At 41.4% G+C, this 27266-nt stretch overlaps 1 protein-coding gene and 1 long non-coding RNA gene across 2 annotated transcripts in view; both read right to left on the bottom strand.

The window, feature by feature from the left end:
* SPEN (spen family transcriptional repressor) overlaps positions 1–14331 on the bottom strand; it is an 83385-nt gene extending 69054 nt beyond the window's left edge. The window contains exon 1 of the mRNA XM_058552964.1: positions 13905–14331. Within this exon, the coding sequence (XP_058408947.1) occupies positions 13905–13987 (83 nt within the window). The 5' untranslated portion in view covers positions 13988–14331. The remainder of the gene's footprint in view (positions 1–13904) is intronic.
* Positions 14332–14457: 126 nt separating this feature from the next.
* Positions 14458–23797, bottom strand: LOC131412852 (uncharacterized). The gene is made up of 3 exons (XR_009221859.1): positions 22084–23797; positions 15878–15925; positions 14458–14624 (listed from the first exon to the last, which is right to left on the bottom strand). It is a non-coding gene; the product is annotated as an uncharacterized LOC131412852 (long non-coding RNA).
* Between the last annotated feature and the right edge of the window lie 3469 nt (positions 23798–27266).

The raw sequence follows: 27266 nt of genomic DNA, 5'->3' as shown, positions 1-27266 counted from the left end.
AGAAGCCAGTCACATATTATATGATTTCATATATATGAAAGGTCCAAATAGGCAAATTCATAGAACTAGAAAGTAGATTAGTGATTGTCAGGGGCTGGGGAGAAGGAAGAATGGGGAGTGATTGCTAATGGGTACTGGGTTTCATTCTGGAGTGATGAAAATGTTCTGAAATTAGTGGTGATGGCTGCACAACTCGGCGAATATACTAAAAACAAATGAATTGTACACTTTAAAAGGATGAATTTTATGCCATGTAAATTATATCTCGATAAAACTGTTATTAAAAGTAAAAGACATAAAATAGTATCTGTCACTGTCCTTTGTAGGATATAAAATCTTACAAAAGATTTTATTTCTCCTTTAGTCACAAGCGTCTACGTTATCTCAATATAAATCAACTACATGCCAGTTTCCTCTAACTAGGCACACTTGGAAGACATTTTCTATCTCAAGCCTGTGTGACTGGGAAGATAAGTGACCCATCACTGATGACAGTCAAAATCTGCTATTTTCATTTCATGGTGATATAGAATTCTTTCAGGAAATCTACTGTGAAATAAACTTATGTACAAAATAGATTTATAAACTATTCTTAAATAATTAATATAGTCCTCTTTTAATCACTCTATCTTTTAAGTATGAATAATTACTAAAGATGGCAAAAGACAGGCTCAGAATCCCAAATGCCAGCAAAAGGCAGTCAACCACAGAGCCCTAGTCTCATTTCAGAAAAAGCTAATACTTTTTCTCTACTTGGAGGGATGGGGGGAAAGGTGATAAAAAAAGTGGGGGGAGGAGGAATGATCTGTAACAGTTTGCTGATTTGTGTTATCTCTCTGCCTCCCCCCCAAAAAAAACCTTGATTAATTTGTAAAATCTTGGGTCTAGACTCTCAACATGAGGTAAAATCCCTAAGTCATAAAGGAAAAGACCACATAAATCAAACACATAAAAATTACAGCTCCCTAATAGCAAAATATAGTCCAAAGACAAATGGGGAAAAATACTTGCAACACATGAGAAATAAATGATTTCCTCAATATACAAACGGTTCTTACAAATCAAGGGAGACAGAAGCCCCAAAAGCCAGGCAAAATACCTGAACAGGAAGTTTGTTTTGTTTTGTTTTTTTTAATTTTATTTATTTATTTTTTTCCCCCAAAGCCCCAGTAGATAGTTGTATGTCATAAATGCACATCCTTCTGGTTGCTGTATGTGGGACTTGGCCTCAGCGTGGCCGGAGAAGCGGTGCGTCGGTGCGCACCCGGGATCTGAACCAGGGCCGCCAGCAGCGGAGCGTGCGCGCCCAACCGCCAAGCCACGGGGCCGGCCCTGAACAGGAAGTTTTTAAAAAATACACACACACACAATTGGTAAACAAAACAGAACACTCAAAAAAGCTGCTCAATTTCACTAAAAATTTTGAAAATTCAAATTTTAGAAAAAGCACCATATAACACAAAGACCTAAATTTTAACAATACCTAGGTATCACTAAGAGTACAAGAAAACAGGCACTTTTCATAATACTGTCTGTAGGAGTATAAATTAGAGAAACCTCTTAGGAAGACAATTTGATAGTATGTAGTATTAACAACTAAGTACACAATCCCAGAAATTCCATTCCTAGGAATTTTTCATACACGTATAATTGCACGTCTGCAAACAATGTACCAAATTGCTTATTGCAGTACTGCTTATAACAAACAAAAAGCAACCACCATTCCACTTTCTGTTTCTACGAATTGGACTGCTCTAGGTACCTAATATAAGTAGAATCATACAATATTTGTCCTTTTGTGACTGCCTTATTTCACTTAGCATAATGTCTTCAAGGTTCATCCATGTTGTAACACGTGTCAGAATTTCCTTCCTTTCTAAGACTGACGAATACTCCATTGTATGTATTCTGTTTACCCATTCACAGGTCATGGACACTAGGGCTGCTTCCATCTTTTGCATATTGTGAATAAAGCTGCTACGAACACAATACTTTTTTTATATGAAAAACTATTTTTTGGTTCTAATTAGAAAGGGTTTAAGAAAACCTGAAGACTGAAGATAAGCTTATTCAACCAACAAAACTATAATCATCTGTTTATTCAATCTGCGGTGAATGCCTAGATTCCTGTACATAAAAATTTGATGACTGTAACTCTTGGGAAAAGGCAATGTTTTCAGTAAAGCCTTGAATGACAAAATTCTTCAGAACTATTACAGGCACCATTACTTCAGTGAAAAAAAAATGCATTATTTTACACCAATCTAATGAGAATCTATTTACTAAGTAAAATTAATCTTTTTTAAAGATTTTATTTATTTATTTATTTCCCCCCAAAGCCCCAGTAGATAGTTGTATGTCATAGCTGCACATCCTTTTAGTTGCTGTCTGTGGGACGCGGCCTCAGCATGGCCGGAGAAGCGGTGTGTCAGTGCGCGCCCGGGATCAGAACCCGGGCCGCCAGCAGTGGAGCGCGCGCACTTAACAGCTACGCCAGGGGGTAGGCCCCAATTAACCGTCTCTTAAAGAAATGGCAATAAATAAAGCAGTTAGATGAAGAAAAAAGGAGCAAGTTAAGCTGATCAAAAAGTGAAGGCTGGAGAGAACAAAGCTGAAGGACCAGAAGCCAAGAGACTAAAACATAAGTTAGCAAAAATCCACATCAAGAGTCCCCAGTGTGAATGCAAAGGGCTCTTCCTACCTGGCTTAATAGGACTATTATTTACAGTACAATTGCTGAGAAGGAAATTAACTTCTAACCTTATGACTTATTCTTAGTAAAATTATAATTTAAAAAATGACTGGGAAATTTATGAATACCTCTAATATTTCACTTGACTAGTGACTTTTATCCTTATTTCATAATATATGGTTGCTTAGATAGAACAGAATCAAGATAAAAATGTGATCCGACCTTTTTGTAATAAATATAAATTCCGTATTCTTTTCATATACTACTATGAGTATTTTTGTAAAATCTTTGAAGACTACCTCTACTTTCAGATTAAGGAAATGGGTTCTTTAACACTCCTCAATCTTAAAAGATGTTTGGATTTTTCTATTCAATTCCAATGTTTTATAAACTTTTAAGTAAACACGCTTCCCAATCAAGAACACTGGCATGAAATTAACCCCATCAAATTAAAAAATAAGTCACTAGTCTCTATGTCAATCATTCCTTAAACTTACTAAATATGCAAACTTCCCCAGTCAACATTTTAATCTGATTAATTATAATCTCTAGAACTAAAAAGCTTTTTCTACAAACAAAAAGCCTTTTAAGGATGAATCCTCTCAGAAAAACATTTTAAAAACAAATTTCCAATAAGACCAACACAAAGGAAATCAAATGTCATAACCCTGTGAGACCCACAGCTGTTAAGTTCCTTTTATACATCTACTTTTAGAACGACAAAGCAAATTTACGCTGAAATGATCTGTGTCAAAAACCACTGTGGAAAGGGTTATGTACTCCATGAGAAAAAGAGAGGTGTAAGTGACAAGAAAAACTAGAGCATATCCTCATGCACCTTAGATTAGTATAACAAAGTACATACACCATTTAAAAAAATTAACTACAATATAATTTAAAACTATTTGCGGGCCGGCCCCGTGGCTTAGCGGTTAAGCTCGCGTGCTCCGCTGCTGGTGGCCCGGGGTTCGGATCCTGGGCACGCACCTACGCACCCTTGTCCGGCCATGCTGAGGCCTCGTCCCACATACAGCAACTAGAAGGATGTGCAGCTATGACATACAACTATCTACTGGGGCTTTGGGGGAAAAAAATAAATAAATAAATAAAACTATTTGAAACTTTACATACACCACGTAAGTCTTGACCCAGGAAGGCTATTTTTGATTGAGCCTAACTGGTTAGCACAATGATGCATTTTTTTTTTTTCTTTGTGATTTCTGAGCTAATCTTCCTCCCCCCCACCAAAAAAAAAGGAAAAAAAAAGAATCAAGCAATTCACAGGACACTATCTTAGTTTTGTTTTCTAGTCAAAGTTTCTTGGTGATTTTAACCTCGTCACCTCAACCTTTTTATGTCAAAGCTAAAAATAAGTACTTAAATATGCTACTAGCATTCTATTCTTAATGGTATATCTAAACCAATGGTTCTTAACCTTTTTATGCCATGGGCTGCCTCGAATCTGGTGAAATCCATTATAAACCCTTTCTCACAATAATATTAGTAAATCGATAAAATAAAATGCATAAAATTACAATGAAAACCAATTGTACTGAAATATAATTATCAAAATATGTGGGTCCACATATGAACATACAGGAAATACAGAGGACAAAAGCCATGTTAATGTATACCACAGGACAAGAATGTAATCAGCAAAATGCACACTGTGAGAAACTCTACAGAACAATCAACCTAGTTTCCAACAAATGAAGGTGTAAAGAGAGAGCGAGATTAAACCTATAGATTAAAAAAAGACTTAACTCAAATGTCCATCAATAAGTAAATAAATAAATTGTGGTATCTTGACTGTGGTGGTGGTGATTGAAGTGATGCCTATATTTCTCAAAATTCAACAAATTCTATAGTGAAAATAGGTACATTTTACTGTATGCAAATTACACCTCAACAAAATTTTTTAAAAATATATATCACCAATCACAATTTGTGTACCTTATTTAGAGCCTGAGTTAAAAAAAAAAAAGATTCTTAAAACAATTTCAAACTTGAATACTCATAGGGTATGTATTTGAAAATACTGACTGGGTATCTGAAATAGGGATATACCACAGTATTGTTCAACAATCCTTATCTTCTAGAGATAAATACTGAAATATTTACGGATAAAATAAGATGTCTGGAATCAATTTCAAAATAATACAAACTATACAAACTCCAGCATTCTGGAGCTTGTGCCGAGGAAGAAGGGTCTTAATTCATTAAGGAACTCCTTGGTTGGGGGCCAAGAGTAGTGCAGAAGGAGAAAAAAGAAATCAAGTTGAGCGCAGCCATTATGGAAAACAGTGTGAAGGTTCCTCAAAACTACCATATGATTCAACAATTCCACTTCTGAGTATTTACCTGAAGAAAACGAAAACACTAATTCGAAAAGATCTATGATCCATGTCCACTGCAGCATTATTTACAACAGCCAAAATATGGAAACAACCTAAGCGTCCACTGATTGATGAATGGATAAAGATGTGGTGTATATATATACAACAGAATACTATTCAGCCATAAAAAAGAAGGAAATCTTGCCATTTGTGACAACATGGATGGACCTTGAAGGCATTATGCTAAGTGAAGTAAGTCACAGAGAAAGACAAATACCATATGATCTCACTTATATGTGGATCCTAAAAACAAACAAACAAGCTCATAGATAACAGAGAACAGACTGGTGGTTGTCAGAGGTGGGAAATGGGCATAATGGGTGAAAGAGGATCAAAAGGTACAAACTTTCAGTTATAAAATAAGTAAGTCATGGGAGTGTAATACACAGCATGTATAGTTGTAATACACAGACCACAGCTGATAATACTGTATTGCATATTTGAAAGTTGCTAAGAGAATAAACCTTTAAAAGTCCTCTTCACAAGGAAAAATTACAACTATGTATGGTGACAGATGTTAACCAGACTTATTGTGATCATTTTGCAATACAATATATACAAATATCGAATCACTATGTTGTACACCTGAAAATAATGTTATATGTCAATTATACCTCAATAAAAAAAAATTTTTTTAAAAAGAAAAGAAATAAGGTTGAGGTCAATAAGATTTTGCGGGAGGCAGGGCCAGGGCAAAATTTTGCTGAGATACTACACAAACTGAGTGACTGACACCCAAATAAATGGAGCAATGATGATCCCTAATATTGCTCCTAAGAAACAAACTCCCTCACCACCCCCTCTTCTGTGCGACTCAGCATATAATAAAGCTCAGACCAATCCAGTGATTAAGCTCATGTCACAAAGTTAGTGGCGGAAGTAGAGCCAAAACTAAAATTTTAAGAATGGGGTAAGCTCTAAATCTGCTTAAAAATGGCACCAGAGGCAGATGATTCATTCATCCACAAATTGTCTCCTAAGAGAAAAAATTGAAGGCAAAAACATGCAAGTCACTCCCAGTCCCACCTTCCTTTCCTTTCCTTGTCACCCCTCACACACCCTAAATGCTGGTTCCCAAAGAAGAGAGAGTTGAGAAGGAGGGGAAGTGATGCAGAGGCAGCAGGGGCAATGTGCCCAGAGGTGGCAGAGGCGGGGGAGGCAGAGTGGTTGGGATATTAGTTACACTGAAAATATAACTGATTGGGCAAATAAGTAAATATATTGAGAATAATGGGAGTCAGGTTTCTCACTAAGGGATTTACAAACATGGAAATGGGGATGTTAGAAAAGAATCCTCATGTACTAGAATATGTGTGAACCCACAGTTTTTAAATATGATCTAGATGTACATGTATGTGTATATATAAATATATATATATACACATACACATCTACACACACAACACACATCTTCTTAGCTCTGTAGCAATGGGTAAACTTGAGCATTCAGATCTTGGTTTCCAAATCCCACCCCACGCTAAAAGGAACCAGGGCTTCTCGGAGAAATGGCTGATTCTAGGCCTGGGTCAGGGAAAGTACAAGATGAGCCTTTGTTGTGCAAGAAATAAAGAAATGCTTAAAGAATGATGAGGAGATATCAAAAGGACACAACAGCCAGTCTGAAGGAGCTCACATTGGTCAAATCTAGGACAATTTGGGTATCAAAATAAATAAGTCCTGGACTAAAACTCATTAAAAAAAAAACAGAAATGAGTGTTTTATACATTTATGGAAAGTTCTTATCTACAGTAGAATAAATGTAGCAGGAATCATAGTAACAGACAATCATTTGGCAACAATCACAGCAGTATATCATACAGGCAAGAGTCATCAATGGATGCTAAGGCTAGTGAGTGTAGGCTTGATGATGAAGAGACTACTGGTGTAATATTAGAATATCTCCCCATAAAATGCTAATCAAATACAAAGGGGAAAATGGCAAAGACACTAACCTGACTAGGTGATCAAAGTTAACATCACCAGTGGTGGGATGGATTGATACTGTTTTTGGCTTCTTATACGATACTCTGAGAAGAGCAAAGAATCACTTCTGTGGTATTCCTGCCAAGAATGCATGACCTGATCTGGTCATGAGGTAATACTGGACAGACCCAGGTCATCCTGCAGAATGAAAGACTCTTTAGCCTTTAGAAAGGCTCTTTAAGGCTATCAGGCACATGAGAAATAGGATAAGACTGAAAAACTGTTCCAGACTGATGAGACACAATGACCAAAGGCAACACGTGGTACTGGATAGGATTCTGGCCCAAAAATGAAAAAGAGACATTGTTGGGATGGCTGGCATCACTTGAATGAGGTCTATGGATTGGGTAGTAGTGTTGAACCAATGCTGATTTCCCAACTGGGAAGACTGTATGGTGCAATGCAGGAGAGTGTCCTTTGGGGAGGTATACACCAGAGCGTTTAGGGGTGATAGGATATCACGCCAGAAAAAGACAAGAGAGGGTCATGGAGAAAATGTGGCAAAATGTTAACAACTGGGGAATTTGGGTGAAGGGGATACTGGAATTCTTTGTACTGTTCCTGAACTATTTCAAAATAAATTTTAAATGAAAAAAATAAGACAGGAAAGAGAGAAGTGGATCTAGGTATGGAGAGGCTTTCATTCTGGTATATCAAATGCCATCTTTTCAAAGAGGCCTTCCTCATCACCCCCACCCCTAATACTCTCTATCTCCTCCCTTGCTTTATTTTTCCTCCTAAGGCAGGATAAGTCGTGGTTGATGGTTGTTGGCGATGAATGATGGGTACATGGGATTCATTTACTATTTTTCTACTTTTGTTTATGTTCAAAATTCTCCAACATAGAATTTTAAAAATATCTATAACACATATTGGTCATATAGTAATATATATGTACCTTCATTAATGCATTAACTAAAAATATCTAGTGGCAAGTCTAACAGCTACTGTAATTTCCAAGTTATGATGAGCATAAATATCTGCAACTGTAATGTAAAATATGAAAATACACCTGGTTTGTGTTGGTGGTGAAATCACAGGTATACTACTCATACTACTATGTTGATACTACCATGATACTACTACCTTATAATTGAAGGAAATACTAAATTCTGGTAAGAGGCTAATGAAAATAAAGATATATTTTCCTATCCAAGTTTAAGTACCTTCTAAATTCTGGTCTAGATGGTAATAGTTTCCATTGAATATTCTAATATCCTTTTGATATAATAATAAAGTAATGAACTTTTTAAATCTTCTTTCTTTTAATCCAAGGTGACTTTTAAATAATCTTGAACGCACAAGAGCCTTTACTGCAGACAGCATAATTTTTAAAAATTAATGGCTGAGACAAAAAAACTACCACGAATTTATTGATTTATAAAAGATACAAATCACTATATGCCAAATGTAGTTTTGTAAAACACAAAATATTCTTAAGAAGAGTACGAATGTCTTAGTTTTAAATCAAAGGAATAAAATGATGGGATGAAGGTTAAAAAAAAATCACTTTGAGTCAATTTTCACAATCAAAGAAACCATGAATGTATTACACGTAAAAGTACATATACCGTGCGTAAACATGATAGGAATGTAACAAAGTCAATACAAGGTATAATCAGAAAATCATCATTTCATTTGTCAATGTTCTCAAGCAACCCAAACTCATCATCTAATACATAGACACTAAGACATGTACATACCCCTAGAGTTCAACGTTCACCTAAAAATCTAGCACCACATATACAGGACAAGCAATAATAAGTGTTGAATTTTCCCACAAATATTCCTTAACTGTAAGAATTGAAGCAGTTCCTTATATTATATAATGAAAATCTTTAAATATGCTATTCAATTCATCTCTATATTCAAAATAAAATCCTAAGTAATTAAATCCAAGAATTCACTAAATTAAAGTTTTATAGAGAGATTCCATTGTGGGTGTTTTTTTTAGATGTTTATAATTTTCAACTTGGCAGACAGAGACACATGTAGAGGGAAAAATCTGAATACTGCAACACTTTAAAATTATATCAAGAATATCTTTTCACTGCAAAGCATATTTCCACGCACTAAAAACCAGCTAGATAGCACACAAAAATTATATGATTTCTAATAAAATGATTAAACATTGTAATATGTTTCCACAATAGATTGTGCTATTTTCATTCACAACATGAGTAGCTGTAAGGCAAATAATAACAATAATAAAGAAAGAAAAAGAAAACAAATAGGCTAGAAATTTAACTATAGAAAAATGTTACTTTATTTAGTCTCCTTGTTCAACCAGTTAATCTATGTCTGTTTCAAGGTGCTGAACAACATTTTTTTCACATCATCCAATAATCAAATTCAGGAACCCAATTTTTATGAATATATACACTCAGGGTATTTTCAGACTACCATGTTTAAATACTGTGGACTAGTTAACTACATCTCAAACATTAGGGATTCTTAAAAGTAGAGAAATATATCGTCTCCAATTGTTATGCTAGTTTTCATGAAATAGTTCAAATATTTTTTTAAATTTAAGCAAAATTTCAAACTAAGGGGAAAGTAAGACTTGGAAGACTATTTGGAAAAACTTGCACATTACCACCTATCTTTATAACTTGTATATAAATTTTCCCAAAGCATTAGTGCTCACAGGATTAAAAATGTCTCATAAATCAAGCCTGAAATATCTTCATAAGTGTAACAAACAACATAATGCCTGAGCAATCAAGAGTCTACAAGAAAGGCAGTTGGAAAAAGATGCCCTCTACACAAGTCAAACACCATCATTCTTCCTGGCACTCAGCCCTATGTTTTCCTCCAATCTGCCAGAGGCATTTTACTCAGGAAATAAAATACAACATATTAATAAGCATTCTGTATTAACTTTTTAATGTTATTTCTCAAGATACTCTGAAAAAAAAATTTTTTTTAATGTGCAAAAGCCTATCATGAAAACAGATATTCAAAATTATAACATTCAAAATCAGAGGTGTTTCTACACAGAAACTGGCTAGGCTCAAAAGAAGAAACCATGTAGCAATGATGTAAGCTACCTGAGTCAAATCTGTTTTAAGTCTAAAAACATCTCTAGTTATAGAGTATGTAATGACAAGGAAACTCTTCCATAATATTTTACGTTGTGTCCCAGAAGTAAAGATATCCAAATACATGTAACACATAAGGTATATTACTGTTATTTCAACTCAGGAAAAACGCTGTGATAAGACATTTAAAATTAGCAAATACGAAACACATTTTTAAATGGGTCTCATTCTTTGACAAAATTTTTACACGAGCTGCTACCTTGCTCAACCTCTGCATCTTGAACCTGTTCTCTAAAACTGGGGGATGGTTGGGAAGAACTTAAATATGTGATTCACTTAAAACCTGAAAATGATATAGAGAGTTTTATATCCTTTAAAGGGTTCTATTTATTTGCTCATTCTAATTCAGGGAGTCTCCTCTGCACACACCTCTCTCCCTCTTACAACTAAAAGACAGCAACCAATTGTTGTATTATTCCTCCCTTCCCCCTTCAACGCAGCTAACATACAAAGGAAAGGACTTTCTCTATTGTGCAAACGCAGTCCCTGCAACGGACCTCTGTTAACTAAAATCTGATTCAGAAATCATCTTCATTTATTTTTTTCAACCAGCATACTGAAAGCTGTAAAGATAATGAACACAATAGATGTATTCTTATTGCAAAAAGGTAAAGCCAAATTTTGAAAACGCTCTTATTACGTTTTAAAGGTTTGGTCCTTCTTTGGTACAGAGGGAAAAAACCAAATCAGCATCCTTCCCTCAATCTATTTTCTACCAAAAATATTGATCAAAATATAAATAAAAAATGCATCGGCTCTGGCTCCCTTCCCCCCATCCCCTAACTCCCCTAAAATGCCTCTAAAATGCCCTGCTCCCAAAGCCATTTCGTTTAATCTTTTTTTTTTTTTTTTTAAATCCAAACACTTACTACAAAAGCCTAATCACTGTTACAGGAATATTCATTTTGAAAACGTTTTATGTAATGTATTCCCAGCGTACACCTCTTAATCCTGTAAAACAGTTATTAGTTAATGTTGTAATCAGCTAGGGAAAAGGGTAAACATAGGCACTTAAACCTCATTTTTAATACAGGTATTGCATGGTTTTTCTCATTCTGATTTCTACAAGACACCAGAAGTGAATATCCTTCAATTTTCTTTCAGAGCTATCATTCTGGTACAATTACCTTTTTATCCCTTTCGATTAAATCATTCAGATTTAGTTTCCCTCCCGGTAGCAATCACACATTTTACAAAACATTCTCTACAACAGAGATAAAAGGCCTTGAATTCCTCCAAACTAGGACAAGAACATTTCTTGTACATGTTTAAAGATAAACAAGAAACCAGAAATAGGGATTAACTTTTGGGGGGTGGGGCTGGGAAGGGGAGGATGGGAATTGGGAATCCCAAGGTCAGAGGTGAAGGGGAGATTTTTCTTTGAAAATCTTTTTGCACTCTTCAAACTCATACGAATGTACTATCTATTCAAAGAGCTAAGTAAATTTGTTTAAAAATTTCAAAAGTCGTTGTTAAAATAAAAGAGTTTCAGGGACACAGTCTGCTTAGTTTTAAAATAATCTTTTATCAATAGCATCTACTTTTGCTCTGCAATAAGCAAGATACTCCTTTAAATGCAGTGGTGAGCAACGTGCCAACTAAGCCCTCTAATACGGAAACGTTCCTCAGCCCGCCGCTTTCCTAGGCAGCTCGCATCCTCCGCCCCCTCCTCCCTCTGTGCATTCTGAGATCTGCTCTGCTGATTCCCACATAAAGTGGGTCCTGGCCGCCATTTTAGAAAGTCATTCACACAAGCCGGACCGCAGCACCATCCACTTAAAAATCTTCCAAAACTCCCTTGGACGATTTCCTCTTTCCTCCCCCCAACCCTTCATCTTGCAGAGGGGTCAAACTCCCCGCGATCGGCATGCAATGTCTCTGGAATCTGCATAATGCGAAATGACACGTCTGGCCACACAACACTGAGGAGCAAAGCGAACGCTGCAAATGCACGTGTTTTCACGTCGGTGCAGACGAATTTCCCAGGCAGAGACCTACAGAGAAGGTCCACAAGGAGATACAAGTGAGCACAACTGAGTGGCTTTTCCACTCCAATAATCTGCACCTAAATGACTTTTCCACCAAGACACTGAAGACATTGGGGGGGAGGGGGGCGTGGAGCAGCGCCAGAAAGAGAAAGTTCCCATCTGCTTCCCAATCGAGCCGGAGGTCTCGCCTTTATCACAGAGGACAGAGGCGTTTTTGCTCCCTGCGTTCCCCTCGCCTGGTTCCTCAGCACAAGGTAGTAAACACCGGGGGAGTCCCTGGAAGCGTGCCTCCCCCCGCCCCGCCGAGGACAGCTTCAGCAGGTTATGAATGGCCTCACTATTCCCGGTTCCTTTCACACGCGGACACGCGCAGACGCGCGTTCCAGCGGTGAAGATGTAATACCCCAGTAACAGCAGCCTCCAACAGAATCAATGATCCTCCATTTAAAAGACAGAGCGGAGCTCTGCCGCCGCTGCTTCCATTTCCTTATCCAAGCTGCTCCCGAGCGAGCGACGCAATCTATTTTTCCCATGGTGACTCACTAATAAGGGCGCTCCATAATCCCTTCACTCACTAGACAGTAGTGAGAGCAATTAAGAGCAAACCAAACTTAAAGCCCGTCAGGGTCCTCACTATCGGAAGAGACAGTCATTTTCGAGGACAGTCACGGATCTGCTACTGTCCTTCTCAATTTGCACCAAGCGAAGTACATCGTCATTTTCAGCATTGACACCGAGGACACTCGCAGCTGTAGTAGACACATTTCACAGAGAACACGAGCGCCGAACGCTACCAAACGAGTAAGACGTATCAAGAGCAACGTTTATTCTTATATTTCATGGACCAAAAACGTCCCGGGAAGTTTTTTTTTTTAAAAAGCTACATCTTCTAATGTGAAAAGCCTTGATTACAGAATCCTGGGTGGGAGGGACACCCCACCCTTCCCGAGGCGGCTCTCCAGCGCTGAGCCAGCGCGGCCGCGGCGCGGAGACCCGAGGTTCCGACCGCCGACGTGCGGCGGACCTGCCCCGGCAGCGCTCGGGCCCACGTCCCCCATCCAGACCCCGGAGGACGAAGGAAGGCCAACGAGCCCAAACAGGCGCACCAACTTATTTTCAGACACCACCCTCTACCCAACCGCGCAAAAACAAAAAAAAAGCAAAAAACGTGCGTCTGCCATTTTCATTTAGTTTCTAGGTCTGTAAACCTTCCGTGAGGGGTCCCTGGAACCTAGCAGCGTCTTCCCAGTTCCCAGACGCTCCTACAGTACCACCAAGACTGCTGTTGATGTGCAACCTTTCCTTCCGCACAAAATCCTCTCTAGGTCAGACGCTTCCATGCGTCCGCTGGGCGAGGAGGGGACTTGCCGCGGGACTCCGGGGTCAGCCGGGGGGCGGGCTAGGGGTTCGGGTCCCGGCCGGCCGCCGCCCGGGGCAGGGGCGCGCAAGGACGCGACCCCACGGCTGCCGTGCCAGCGTGAGGGCACCCTCCCGGCGCCAGCTTCGCGGAGGCCGAGCCGCAGCCTCCTCCTCACCGGGAAGGGCAGCCGGGCCCGCTCCGCTGAGGCCCAGCGCCGCGACGCGGGCCGAGGACGGCCAGGCGGCCCGCGCTGCCCGCACCCGTCGTGGGTCTGGCCCGGGTCCCCGCACCAGTCCAGCGCACGGGGAGGGGCCGGCAACGGGCCGGAGCGGGCAGCGGCACCCGAGGAGAGAGCGCGGCCCGGGCCTCGTGTCACTCACTCACCGTTTGAAATGCTCGATGATCTTCTCTTCCCGCACATTCTCCGGTAAGTTGCCCACCCAGAGGTGCCTGGTTTCCCGGACCATGCTGGGCGGCGTGCCGGCGACCGCTGGTGCGGGCTCCCCCTCGCCGGCTTCGTACGAGCCCGTCAGCACCGGGAGGCGGGCGCCGAGGCGGCGGCGGCGGCGGCTGCGGCGGTGGCGTCGGCAGCGGCGGCGGCTCCTCCGGGTCCCCACCGTGCAGAGACCATCCCTCTCCCCCAGGTTCTGACTCTCGGGCCTCGCAGCTCCGCTCTGCCGCCACCACACACCCAAAGCCGACCCCCGCGCTCCGGCGGCGCATGCGCCCGGGCGGCGGCGGGCGGGGGAGCAGGGAGGAGGGGCGAGCGGGACCCGGGCGGCGGCGACTACGACGGAGCTGGCGCTGTGGCAGCCGGACGCTTCCCACCGGCGCGCGCGGCCCGCCTCCCTCGCCGCGGGCGCGCGCGCATCCGCCCGCCCGCCGAGGCCGAGACGCCGAGTTCCTCCCAGCCGGCGCGCAGGCGCGCGGAGGAGGGAGGAACGCGGGGCCGGGAAGGGACGCTCGCGCGCTCGGTCCCGGTGCGCAGGCGCGCAGCAGCACGGGGAGCCGGCTGCGGGGCGGGCAGTCAGTCAGTCCCCGGCGCCGCGGGTGCAGAGGCAGGGACGCCCTCCAGCCGCTAGAGCGGGGGTCCCAGGCGCCGGCCTGGGGGAAGAAAAGAGAAATGGGGTTGGTTTTGACAGGGCGGCGTGTGAAAGCGGCTGCCAAGGCCTCTCTCCTAGGAGAAGCCAGGACCCCTTCCCCTGCTCACCCTTCGGCCAGTGTCTGGCCGCTTCCGGGCACTTGGATCCCCGCCTGCTTGGGAAAGTGTCAGAAGGCCGTCCTTCTCACCGCCCAGCTAAGCAGTGACGGCTTCAGAAACCATCCCTCCCAAGAATCATTAGCTTGTAACGTTAAGCAACTTTATTTTATACAGGATCTTACGAAACTTTTTGCACGATCTCCTTGCTGACCGTTACGGTATACCAGGAATAGAACTGAATGAGACAGTTACATGTCTAATGTTCCCCGCAGAGGATTTACTATAATTTAATATTTACGCAGAGGAAGGGATTAGACCTCCAGCCTTTCCAGGCTGAAGGGCTTTTAAAGCCTACAGTTGAACTTCTATATAAAGGCCAGTTAGCAAAGCCCCAGGGAAAACCGACAAAATTAAGGCGACTGTAATGAGTCCAGAAAAAGTGAGTTGTTTCGAACAGTTAGCAACTCAATTTTCTTTTCTATATTTTATCTACAGAAATAAAATATCAGTGTGGTGCGTCAGGTACACACCAGATTTGAAATATGTGGTCTCATTCATTGTTTCCTTAAATACAAGCCAGTTTATCATCAAACTATGCTATTTTCAATTGGAAAATAAGCTCACTATAAACAATGGCACTAACACCTGGGGTCACCTGTGCATAATTAAATTCTTTTGTTTCACAGACAGCAAAGCTCCAAGTAGTTTTTTCAAGAACAAAAATATTATGAAATTGATTCCTCAGTAAAAGTAAAAGCAAATCAACCTACATTCAGATGTAAGATTGGCCATTTCTCTGTCACAACAACTATCATGTAAGGAGTGTCAGGCCAGCACACTGTTACCTAAACTCAAGACCTGTGTAGTTTTGTATATGTGGCTGCAGTTATAAGCATTGAACTGACGTGGGTTTTTCCATGAAGCATGAATTTCAGTATAAGCAACCACAATTTGAAACACATTTCAAAATATGAAGTAAATTACTCACTTAAAACCTGACAGGCTCTGAAATAGCTGAATCCTCTTGGGAAAGAGTAAAGTGTCACCATGAAGAACAGAAGAGGTTCAGCTCAATTGCATTCAAAGGGGCAACTGACAAAGACGAGGATTCAGAAAACAGCATCTTGCAATTAGAGAAATAAAGAGTATATCTCACCTTGAAGGCAGCCTTCAGTTAAAATCATGCTGAAGAAAAATTCATGGGCTGAAAAAAAGGGGGCCTTTTAGAAGCAAAATCATTAGAAGAGAGATTAGTTAGAGTAATTATTAAATACGATATTTTGTATCCATCTATGACTTACACAGAACAATCAAGAATAAGAACAAAATAAGAACCAATTAAGATGTATTTAGGGGCTGGCTGCGTGGTGTAGCAGTTAAGTGCGCGCGCTCTGCTGCTGGCCGCTCAGGGGGTCGGATCCGGGCACGCACCGATGCACTGCTTGTCAGGCCATGCTATGGCGGCCTCCCACATAAAGTGGAGAAAGATCCGCAGGGATGTTAGCTCAGGGTCAGTCTTCCTCAGCAAAAAGAGGAGGATTGGTGTGGATGTTAGCTCAGGGCTGATCTTCCTCCCACACACACAAAACAGATGTATTTATAATACTTTCTCCATGGCACAAGAATAAGAAGACATTAAGTGAAAATAAAAAGCAACATGTTTACCAACTGAATTTTTTTTAAATGTAGTTATTAAGCTTAGAGTAGCCTAAAGGTCCTGTTACAGCAGTGCTGTTTCCCTACGTAAAAAGCAGAGTAGATATTTAATTTTTGTAACTTAATTTGAAATGGGCAAAGTTGTTTACAAATACTTGCAAGCCCCTCACCTTTTGGGAAGCAGTGGAGGAGAAATTGTGGTGAAAGATTATTAACATACAAATTGTTAAGCAAAGTTAAGTTAAAGTTCTCTCAGAGAACTTTAGGGATCACAGAATGTCAAAAAGATTAGGAGTAAATGTCAAATTAAGATAATATCATTTCTCATCTTACCAGAGATTTATCAAACTGAGAAAGAGTCTTGGTTTAACAATGTAAAGAACAGTTAGCAAAATCCCATTAAACATCATTTGATAGCACCTCATACTCAGATTATCTTAGTGTTAGTTTCATCAGTATAGCTGTTTTCAGAATTAGAGGCACCAAACACACCAACCGAAGTATTCATTTTAGTTTCTTGGGTTTTTTTTTTTTTAATAATTTTATTTATTTATTTTTCCCCCAAAGCCCCAATAGATAGTTGTATGTCATAGCTGCACATCCCTCTAGTTGCTGTATGTGGGATGCGGCCTCAGCATGGCTGGAGAAGCGGTGCGTCGGTGCGAGCTGGGGATCCGAACCCTGGGCCGCCAGCAGCAGAGCACGCTCACTTAACCGCTAAGCCACGGGGCCGGCCCTAGTTTCTTGGGTTTTTAAAAATCTGAAATATACCTCTCAAAAGAGAATTCTCAGTTTATAAAGATTTTATTTATTTATTTTTCCCCCCAAAGCCCTAGTAGATAGTTGTATGTCATAGTTGCACATCCTTCTACTTGCTGTATGTGGGACGCGACCTCAGCATGGTCGGAGAAGCGGTGCTCGCCCGGGATCTGAACCCAGGCTGCCAGCAGCGGAGCGCGCGCACTCAACCGCTAAGCCACAGGGCCGACCCAGAATTCTCAGTTTATAAAATGTCAAGACATCAGCCTAAATAGGCATGCAGATTATTTAATGACTAAAACAAATTTTAATCCTTTTCTGTTCAAATTTTTAATGTGCTGTTATGAGGCCAAAAAAAATATTACTCTAATTTCAATTAAGCAGATTCATTTGAAGGAAAAATAGCTCACATATAGATTCCGGGTTCAAATGAGCAATTCAAGTGGAAATTCTATCTATCTCTATAAAAGTTAATATTTACAGGTTAAAAAGTAATGTCCATGCTGTTCACTGATTCTTTTAGCATAACAAGCACTACTTGATCTTCAACTTTGGGGGATACTGAAAAACACTGATGGTATGAATGAGAGACATGGTAGTATAATGGAAGTAACCCTGGCTTAAGAGTCAAAAATTACAGTTCCAATTTTGGCACTGGCTATATGGCCTAGGCAAATCAATTATATCCTCAAAGTCTCAATATCTTTATTTGCAAAATGAGGACAAAAATATGTTTCCTCTACCTAGTAGGGTTGCTAGAAGTATCAAATGAGATAATATATGTAAAAGTATTTGGAAGTAACACACAATAAAAATATCATGAACACTATTCAGGTGACTGCTAATTTCATATTAATATCAAAAGTAAGCATCAGTTGAAGTTAAAAACATACCATTATCAATTTATAACATTTTCACAATGATAGGCAGGTCCTATAGTCAAATCAATATGCAGTGATTGCATATGAAGTATGAAGTACCTTGCATTTTTTTGCTGACTTTTTCTACTGCAAAGCTCTTAATAACAACAAAATTGATAAGTACATGCCCTTTGCACACCCCAAATCAAGTGTTTGATTTTATCACTGCTTTTCATTTTTATTGGCAATGTATCAGGAAACACTAGGAAAGCTTTTCTCTGTTTCTTTCCTTGTTACAAATATTTACAAGGACAGAATTTCTTCATAAGCATTTATCTTTGAATGTTTTCAATAGGAAGGCAACACTGTTATTCTCTGATTTTTTCTTTTAACAATTAATAATTGATGCTCACTGAAAAAGATCAAAAAGTAGGGTGTGATCTCTTCTTTTATCTATCATAAATGGATAGTGATGTGAATTTCCTCATTTGAGTATTAAAGATAATTCAGAAAGGTAACATTAAAGCAGAGCCATTTGCAAAAGGGAATTAAAATAGGTGTGTTTTTAATCAGGTCTTATTTTCACACTGTGAGGAGCTTCTGTATTTAGCATGCTAGATGTGCTCAAAGAGTTCAGTCACGAGTAATGAAAGCCCAGTTGGAGAAAGCATCTGAGCCTCAAACTCAGGGTTTGAATGCTAACCTAGCCAATAGAGCAGATAAATTAATATCACCCTTTAAACAAAAGGACAGAACAGTTACCAGATATTTAAAAAGAATTTGGTTACAAATCGAATCCCAAGTTATTAAATTTAAATTCATGAGAAAACATATACTTAAAATATAAGCACTTGCTCCTAAAGACATCATATAAAAATATATTAACTAGCTCTAAAATGATGAAAGCCCCAACCACATGAGAACTTGACAATACTCCTTCATATTATTAGAATCAGTTTTTTTCAAAATAGTAGAAAATAAAACAGACAACACTACTATATTATTTTCAAAAAGTGTTTGATATCTTGCTAGTTCTGAGCGTCAAATGGTAAAAGAAAGAGACCAGTCTATTACCAGACTTACTTTGATATAGCAAGGGCACTCCAGTGAAATTATATATACATAAATGATCAGAACTCCAATCAGCTGAACAGTATTAGGTAGCTAGTCCTTCTCTAAATCATTCTTTTAGCAAGCCAACACTTCATAATTGACTTTACTGTTCCACCGTCTAAGAAAGCTAATTTATTCCACATTCTTTTAGTTTGCCAGAAATGAATATAATGGCTAATATTTTTAAAAGTCAATTCTTCTGTTTCTACTAAATATAAAGTTTAAACTTTGCTTTAGCAACTTTTGAAAGTTGCTGAAAGTAACTTTTTTCACTCTATGAGGAAATTACTGCTAATGTACCTAATATTTAGAATTATGAATACAATTTACTAATGTTTATGGCATCAAATAAAAAATAGACTGGAACGGTATTTGCAAATATTAACCATGGCTGTGTCTATGTGGTAGAACATGAATTTTTTTAAAGTTTTTATTTGTCTATGCTTTCTAAACTTTTCTTTGGTTAACATGTACTGCTTTTATAATTAGAAAAACATAATAAAATGACTTTTGGAAGTTAGCATCTGGGTTACTTTAGTTAAAGGTTCCTCTGAAATGTTGATACTTAACTACATTAAATCAACATATTTATGTTAACAGATCCCCCATGAACAAAATATTATTCTCTATGTTAATTCAGAGATTTCATTCAACCTTTTAAAACTTTACTGCTAATCCTCATGTGAGAAAAAACTTAACCTCTTCACTATAAATAACATTCATTAGCCAAAATACCCCAGGTCTAGGAGGTTGTAACACACATCAGGAAGTAAGCAGAATATAAATAATGCAAATCAAGGCTACTGATTAATTCAGAGAAAACTATCAAAGTGCACTTGGTAGAATCTCAAAAACAATAATACCAGATAAAATGTGTTTAGTAACTTGTTACATATGTATTGACATTTTCAGCAGATTTAGGTTTTTAAGCTCCCCTACTGCTCCTCTCAAAGGCCTGGTTCTAGTCTGAAATAGAGAATTCAAATAAAAAATTACTTATGTACTCATTCGAAATATGTTTTTGATTTAAAATGTTTAAAATATATTTCCATTTTAATTCAATTATTACTGTTTAATAGTAATGCTTCTTTAAATCACATAACTGCCTCAACATTTTGCATTAATTTCCAGGATGGCAATGATGGCTAATTTATATAAGATTCCATAATTAGACACTTGAAACCTTTTGGCTTAAAATAAAACCACACTCTATTTTAAAACTCGGTAGGACATGATACATTTCTGAATTAAATGCTGGAATTATTTTTAAGGTTTTAAAAGTTAAATTTCAGTATTTTGATAGATGAGATAATGGAATTTTTTCAGGCCATATACTACAAAAGTCATGGGAACCATCCTTCACTTTTTTTTGTGTGTGTGTGTGAGGGAGATCAGCCCTGAGCTAACATCCGTGCTAATCCTCCTCTTTTTGCTGGGGAAGACCGGCTCTGAGCTAACATCTATAGCCAATCCTCCTCCTTTTTCTCCCCAAAGCCCCAGTAGATAGTTGTATGTCATAGTTGCACATCCTTCTAGCTGCTGCATGTGGGACGCGGCCTCAGCATGGCCGCAGAAGTGGTATGTTGGTGCGTGCCCGGGGTTCCAAACCCAGGCTGCCAGTAGTGGAGCTCACGCACTTAACCGCTAAACCACGGGGCCAGCCCTACATTTCTGTTTGGAAAATATTTTGGCTGAAAAGAGAGAATGCCTCAAGATAACTCTCTTTGAAGATGCTAGATTAACTTAAAATGGCTTTTCTAAGAAAACAGAACCATGAAGAGTCATAACTAAAGATTTCACCATATACCATGAGCTAGTGGGAGGGGCATGGTGAGATGAACTAATGAAAGGGGGTTGTGTTTTCCCCACCCCACAAGACAATATACACACACACCCAAGCATAAATCTTTTTTTTTTTTTTTTCCCAAGCATAAATCTTTTAAAGAAAAAAATGCACCCGGGGAAAAAAAAATTCGCCTGAAAAAATGGCTTTAAACCAGGATACTTTTATCCTTCATAGTTTTCAACTTAAAGATATTGTTCCCCTCAAGATCAGTTTCCAGAGATTTTAAATTTTAGGCAGCACATAAGAACTTTGTTTTTATGCCTATTTAAAATTATAAAACGTGCATACTCAAAATTTTCTTCCCCTTATTTAGTAGTGTTATCCTTACTGTAGGAACTTTGGCTTTAAAGACTCATTAACCACAATGTGTTAAAACAGAATCTCTAAGAGAAATTCTGCAAATTCAAGGGACACTTGATCTGGTCTTTTCCAAGCCTCAAATTACAGCCTTGTTGGGAGGGGGAGAACTCTACTGCTTGCTACTATAGTACTTCAACAGCCTCTAGCTAGCTTTTTATATACTGAGTTCCTGTTAGGAATCTAGCACCAACTGAAAACTCCCACCAGGAAGAAAGATCTCCCTTCTTTAGAACCCACTGAGCGGCTCCGCCCAGAGCAGTGACCTGGACTGACCTCGGCCTCGGCGTGGTCAATGGTGCACTCGCACCTGCCGGCAAGTTAGCGCCGCCAAAGAACTTCAGGGCCAAAATGCGGCTCGCGACCGTAAAACGCCAAATTGCCACTGCCACGTCAGTCTTTAGGAGCCCCCAACGTGCTTTCTTCGACAACAAGCTCCCTCTTTGCACCCGATGCACTTGAAAGTGCATTACACGCTAACGGATATAGGAAGGGAATTACTCCGCGAGGGAAACAAAGGTACTTCAAAAGGAAGGGTGGCAAGGAAACAAAGCTCAGACTGGAGAGGTGGCAAGCCTCCACGCCCTGCCCAGGGAACCGTGCTTAAGTTGCTGGATTTCCAAAAGGGAGTTGCATGGAAGTGGATTACATGGCAAAGCAGACAGGATTTTTTGAGGGGGCGGCGGAGAAAGTTAACAACCCACAACCCTGGCAATAACTTCCGCCACACTAAGGGAAGAGGAAAGGGAGAAAAAAAAAAACAAAAGGCACCTTAAGAAAAATGCGGTTACAATGGTTACCGCCCTCCAAGCTCAATTCTGCAAAGGGCGACAGAGCTGTAGCCAGGGGCCTTTCTTTGTCCGCATCCGCCGCCGAGGACAAACCTAGCGACCAGCCCGAGCTGAGGCTTGCGTCGAGGACCAAGGGCGGCTTTCCAAATAAAGGACACCTCTCTTTTGGCTTAGTGAGCAAGAACTGCAGGCAGCGCCTGATGGAAGCCAGCCTGGCCACCACCTAGTCCATAGGCCAGGGCTGTTTCCCCAAACTTGGAGGAGGCTCCACCACACTCCAGGCACCGAATCCAGTCAGGAGCCATTCCAAACATGGCGCAGGCAGCAGTGGAAGGGGGACAACGAGACAGTCCAACCTCAGCCCTGAGGCACAAAGGGAAGGCTAATCTCCAGGAAACCCACGGTACAGAATTAATAACGCCTCAAAGGCTACAGTTTCCGCGAGTGGGAGTTGAGGAAACACTGAATAGGGCACAATGGACTGGCTCAAACCACTTGACCACAAATACGCTGCCACAAGCAGCGCGGAAGACAGCGCGGCGAAGACGACCCAGTACGCAGGCGCGCGGAGCAACGACTCGAGAGCTTCGCCTGCCCCTTCCTCTTCTCTCAAAGGCCAGGGGAGTTGCCCCAATGCGCTTGCGCAACGACGGAACTTTGGGGGAGGGAAGAAAAACCTGTTCTCTTTATTGTGCAAAGAACGGCCCCGCCCCGCCCGACGCGCGCGCGCACGTACCACTCTCACACTCCCACACGCGCGCGCCGAGCTTGCCGCCCAGCCTTGTTGCGCATGCTTTAGGAGGGAGGTGGTGGCGGAGCCTGTGGCTTTTTGCTGAGTTTCCCTGAGAAGTTTCTGGAAAGACGGAGCCCAGGGCAAGCTGGGGGATGGGGAGTGCTGGGAAGAGAGCATTCGAGAGAAAGAAAGCGAAAAATTAAAAGCAGCCCGCCACCGCTCTGCTTCTATCCATCCAGCGACGGCTAAAGCAAAGCCCAAGCCTACCGAGACTCGCACGCCAGGGGGAAAGCATGGGGACTGCAGCAGCTGCTCCTTCCTGTGCCCTGCCCAGCCCCCGAGGCCCCTCACCACAGGGGGAAGGGCCAGGGCAGGGGGTAGCGATGAACAGCCTAAAACGCTCACTGGATGTTTGCGTGGTGGAGTGCAGGCGACATCCGCGCTGCGGACTGCTTGCGCGCTCTGGCCACGCGGGCCTCCTCGCTGCGCTCTCGAGTGGGCTGTGGGCGTAACGTGGTTGCCGAAGGACTGGTGTAGGGCCTCCTTAACCCCTGTTTCCTTAGTTTCCCCTCATTTGGGGGGGTTCTTTGAGCTCCCCTTTCCTGTTTTCTCTATTTGGAGCTAAAGCTGCGAGTAAGGAGACCCTAGGAAAGGGGCGCTCCCTTTCTGCGCCCGCCCGATGGGCGTCCTGGGCAGGCGGGCATCGCCTGGCAGGCGTTCTAGGCTCAGTTCCTTCCAGTTTTTACTCCCTTAAGAAAGAGTCCCTTGGAGAGGGGGCAGTTTGGAAGAGCAGAGGCAGCACACGCAGGAAGGGGGCGCGTCCTTTGTAGACTGAGGGGGCGGCGTGGGAAGGCCGGCGTGTCGCCCTGCGGCCACGAAGGCGCGCGAGTGCCCGAGGAGGGCCAGGCCCCGACAGCCACGAAAAGGATGCCTAGGCCGGCATTGCTGTGCTGTGGGAAGGGAGCCGTGAAGCCTTTTATTTCTCAGTCAACTCCTGGGCGCGGCCTGGCCCAGCTGCCATTTTGTGGCGCAGCCGCCATTTCGCGGGGCCGAGGGGGCAGGGCGGGGGGAGGGGCGCGCGCCCCCGCGGCTCGCGGGGAGGGGGCGGGCTGGCGACAGCGCCGGGCGGCCCCCGAGGAGCCGAGGCGAGCGCGTCCCCTTTGTTCTCGTCTCTGGGCTCGGGCGCTCCGCGGACCGCCCCGGGGACGCGCTGGGTGCGCGCGGCGTGTGAACCCCTGAAAAGCCGCCGAGAGGCGTGCACCCAGTCCCAAATCTCGGCCCTCTAAACCCTTCAAAAGTGGGATTTCTCACCCCACCCTTGCTGTGTGAAAGGAATACGTTTTATGAGGGAGTGCTCAGAGCTCAGCCGTGGGAAGCTGTAATTTCACCCTGAGAAGGAGGGCGCCTCTGGAGCCTTGTGCTGGGGGAGTAGTAAATCCATTGAATGCCGTCCCCTGAACCGTAATGGCGCTCTGCAAACAGAAGTTAAACCGCGGGGCTTCGTGAGTGGAAAACCCGACAAAGGTGCTAAACACCAGCGTAACCAAGAGCTCGGTCTCTTGGGGGAAAAAAAAAAAAAGGCCAGAAAAGGTGGTGCCTTTAAGTGCTGTCAGCCGTAGGAGCACCGAGAGTTGGCTTCTCATTGGCTGGCTGTGAGGCACGCACTGCGCAACTGTTTTCAGATAAGGTTGTACAGCCCATTATTTATGTCTGAGCGATAAACTGGAACAATAGGGTAGAATATCTTATTTCTGTCTGTTGAGAACATCTTCCGTTTAACTTCTCTTAAAAATCCCCTATGAGTTTGTAAATAACAAATCGACTCAAGAAAATTTCTATGTGCCTTCCCATGTTATTTCAAATCCCGAAGGAGCTATTGTTTTTCTGATTTGAAGGGAAATATTTAAATGTGAATCTTGGCGTTTAAATGTTAATTTTGCGGCTCGAATCAACAAAGCCAGGAAATTCAAGAGTAATGCTGCTAAATTTGTCTTCCAGCCTTGCTTTTTGTGCAAGGTATTTTTGTTTAGTTTAGTTTTTTTTTTTTTTTCCTTTTAAGTTTGTTTTTCTTCACAGCAGCATGAGTTCAAAACCGAGCCAGCCTTCTGGCTCGTCTTTTGGTGTCACAGCTACGGTAGGGCTTTTATGTTGTTTTTTTTTCTTACTATGTATAATTATAGGGGGTTGGGTATCCTAATGGTAGGATGAACATGTAAAAAATATATTTGTTTTCAAATAGGATTTGATGGCTTCCAGATGAAAGAAACATCTAAGGAGTGGCTGTTAGATTCCAAATTTTGTGTTAGTTTATGATTAAAAGCACTGCATAGCATTTTAATTCTTCATACTCTATCTCAAGATTCTATAAAGCACAATACTGTACATTCTTTTGGTGGTGAGAACTTATGAAATGTGTCAAGTATTTTTAAATGCTGTTACTTTTTGCGTGCACAACCAAAACTAAATAGTATGAAACTATTAGTTTTATTGGGAAGTTAGGACATATTATCCTAATAACAAAGACAAAATATCATGGCCCTAATTAGCCAAGCAGTTGAAATTCAGAGAATGATTGCACAACCTTTCTTTCACTTTGTACAGACGTAGAAAGATCTGCTTAGCAATTTAATTCCAAAAATTTGTTTTTATTTATAAAACTCATATTTATTTCACACTTTTAACTATTAACACAAAAAGCACACCTTTTTTTGCAAAAAAAAGTTTGTATTTTCTTAAGAGTAGGTGGTATTTTGCACTGTTCCCCTCTTCCTTATGACCAATGACATACTTTTGCAAAAGAGTTGAACAGAAATTCAGGAATAACGCTTCTCCCCTATCCTAATGTTGGCCTGAAAACATTTTCCAACTTCCTAGGCCAAAAAGCCCAAACACCATTAAACAGGTGAACTTCGGGCATGCGGAGAGCCACGTTCAAGTAAACCAACTGTGAATTACCACAATCTCATGATCTGCGCCAGGAGTGAAAATGCTTTTGTATGTGTAGTCCTAGGTCTCTTCAGATTGTCAAACTAGGCAGGACTAGGGAATTCCAGGATTACGAATCCATTGTTCCCGCAGTTTTCTCTTTCTTATTCTAAAACTGAGGTTTTGATTTAATTTGTACCAGTTTGTGTTCCCTGAAAGAGATTAGGTGTTAACCAAAACCTTTCATTATACCCAGGTCCTTAAGAGAGCCAGTGTAGGGCCGGCCCGTGGTTTAGCGGTTAAGTGCGCGCGCTCCGCTACTGGCGGCCCAGGTTCGGATCCCTGGGCGCGCACCGACGCACCGCTTCTCCCGCCATGCTGAGGCCGCGTCCCATGTACAGCAACTAGAAGGATGTGAAACTATGATGTACAGCTATATACTGGGGGTTTGGGGAGAAAAAAATAAGAATAAAATAAAAATAAAGAGAGCCAGTGTAGAAGTGGTATGTGCTAGGTAGGCCCCTTTGGGTCATGCCTTTGATTTTGTTTGTTTATTTTTTGGCCATTTGGTGAAGCTTGTGTGCAACTTTTCTAAACAGCATATAGGAATACTAAATATCTCTATCCATTGTTCCAGGAAATCACAGCTTTTCATGCCAAACTCTGGCATAAGAGGGAATTTAAAACAATAACAATATTAATAACCTTTTCCTGGTAAAGATAAATGAGCTCCTTTGGAGACTTCAGTAATATGGGAAGTCCTTCAAAATATTTTTGGCAGCAGTCAAACACTCCCACATGCTGTAATAGTCTTTTCCCCTTTGAGGCAAAAAACTCAGAAGTTCAGCCAGCATTTCAGAAGTATTGGAGTTCAAAGAACAAATCCTTGTAGCCAACTGTATGCTTCTTAGAAAAATAGAAACACATCTATAAAAATAAAAAAATACTCCTGGAACAGCCCAACATTTGTTTGTCCTGCCAGAGTACAAATGGTCATCCCTCAAAGAAGAGTCTGTCCCGGTAGTTGTGCAGATTATATGAAAGCTATAGGTTTATCATTTTGGCATCTTGGTTTAAATGGCCTGGTTAGACAATACATCAAAAAGACCTCTGAAAGTCAAGATCTTTATTTATTTAACAAATAATTTTTGAGCGTCAACCTTGTGCCAGATCCTATTCCAAGCACTGAGGATACATCTCTGACTAAAACAGGTAGATCCCTGTTCTCATGGAGCTTGGGGGTCGGGGGGGGGGGCGAATGGGGAGAGACAAGAAATGTAAAAAGGAAATTAAATAATAGGGGCAGTAATTGCAGTGGTGAAAATGTAGAGAAGGATAAGAGAGATGAAGCATGTGTTGCAATTTTTTGTGTGTGTGAGGAAGATCAGCCCTCAGCTAACATCGGTGCTAATCCTTTTTTTTTTTTTGCTGAGGAAGACCGGCTCTGAGCTAACATCTATTGCCAATCCTCCTCCTTTTTTTTTTTCCCCCCCAAAGCCCCAGTA

This window comes from Diceros bicornis, chromosome 13, assembly GCF_020826845.1.
Source record: "Diceros bicornis minor isolate mBicDic1 chromosome 13, mDicBic1.mat.cur, whole genome shotgun sequence".
NCBI lineage: Eukaryota > Metazoa > Chordata > Mammalia > Perissodactyla > Rhinocerotidae > Diceros > Diceros bicornis.
Note: the sequence above shows the minus strand (reverse complement) of the source record. Positions and strands in the feature narration are given on the sequence as shown.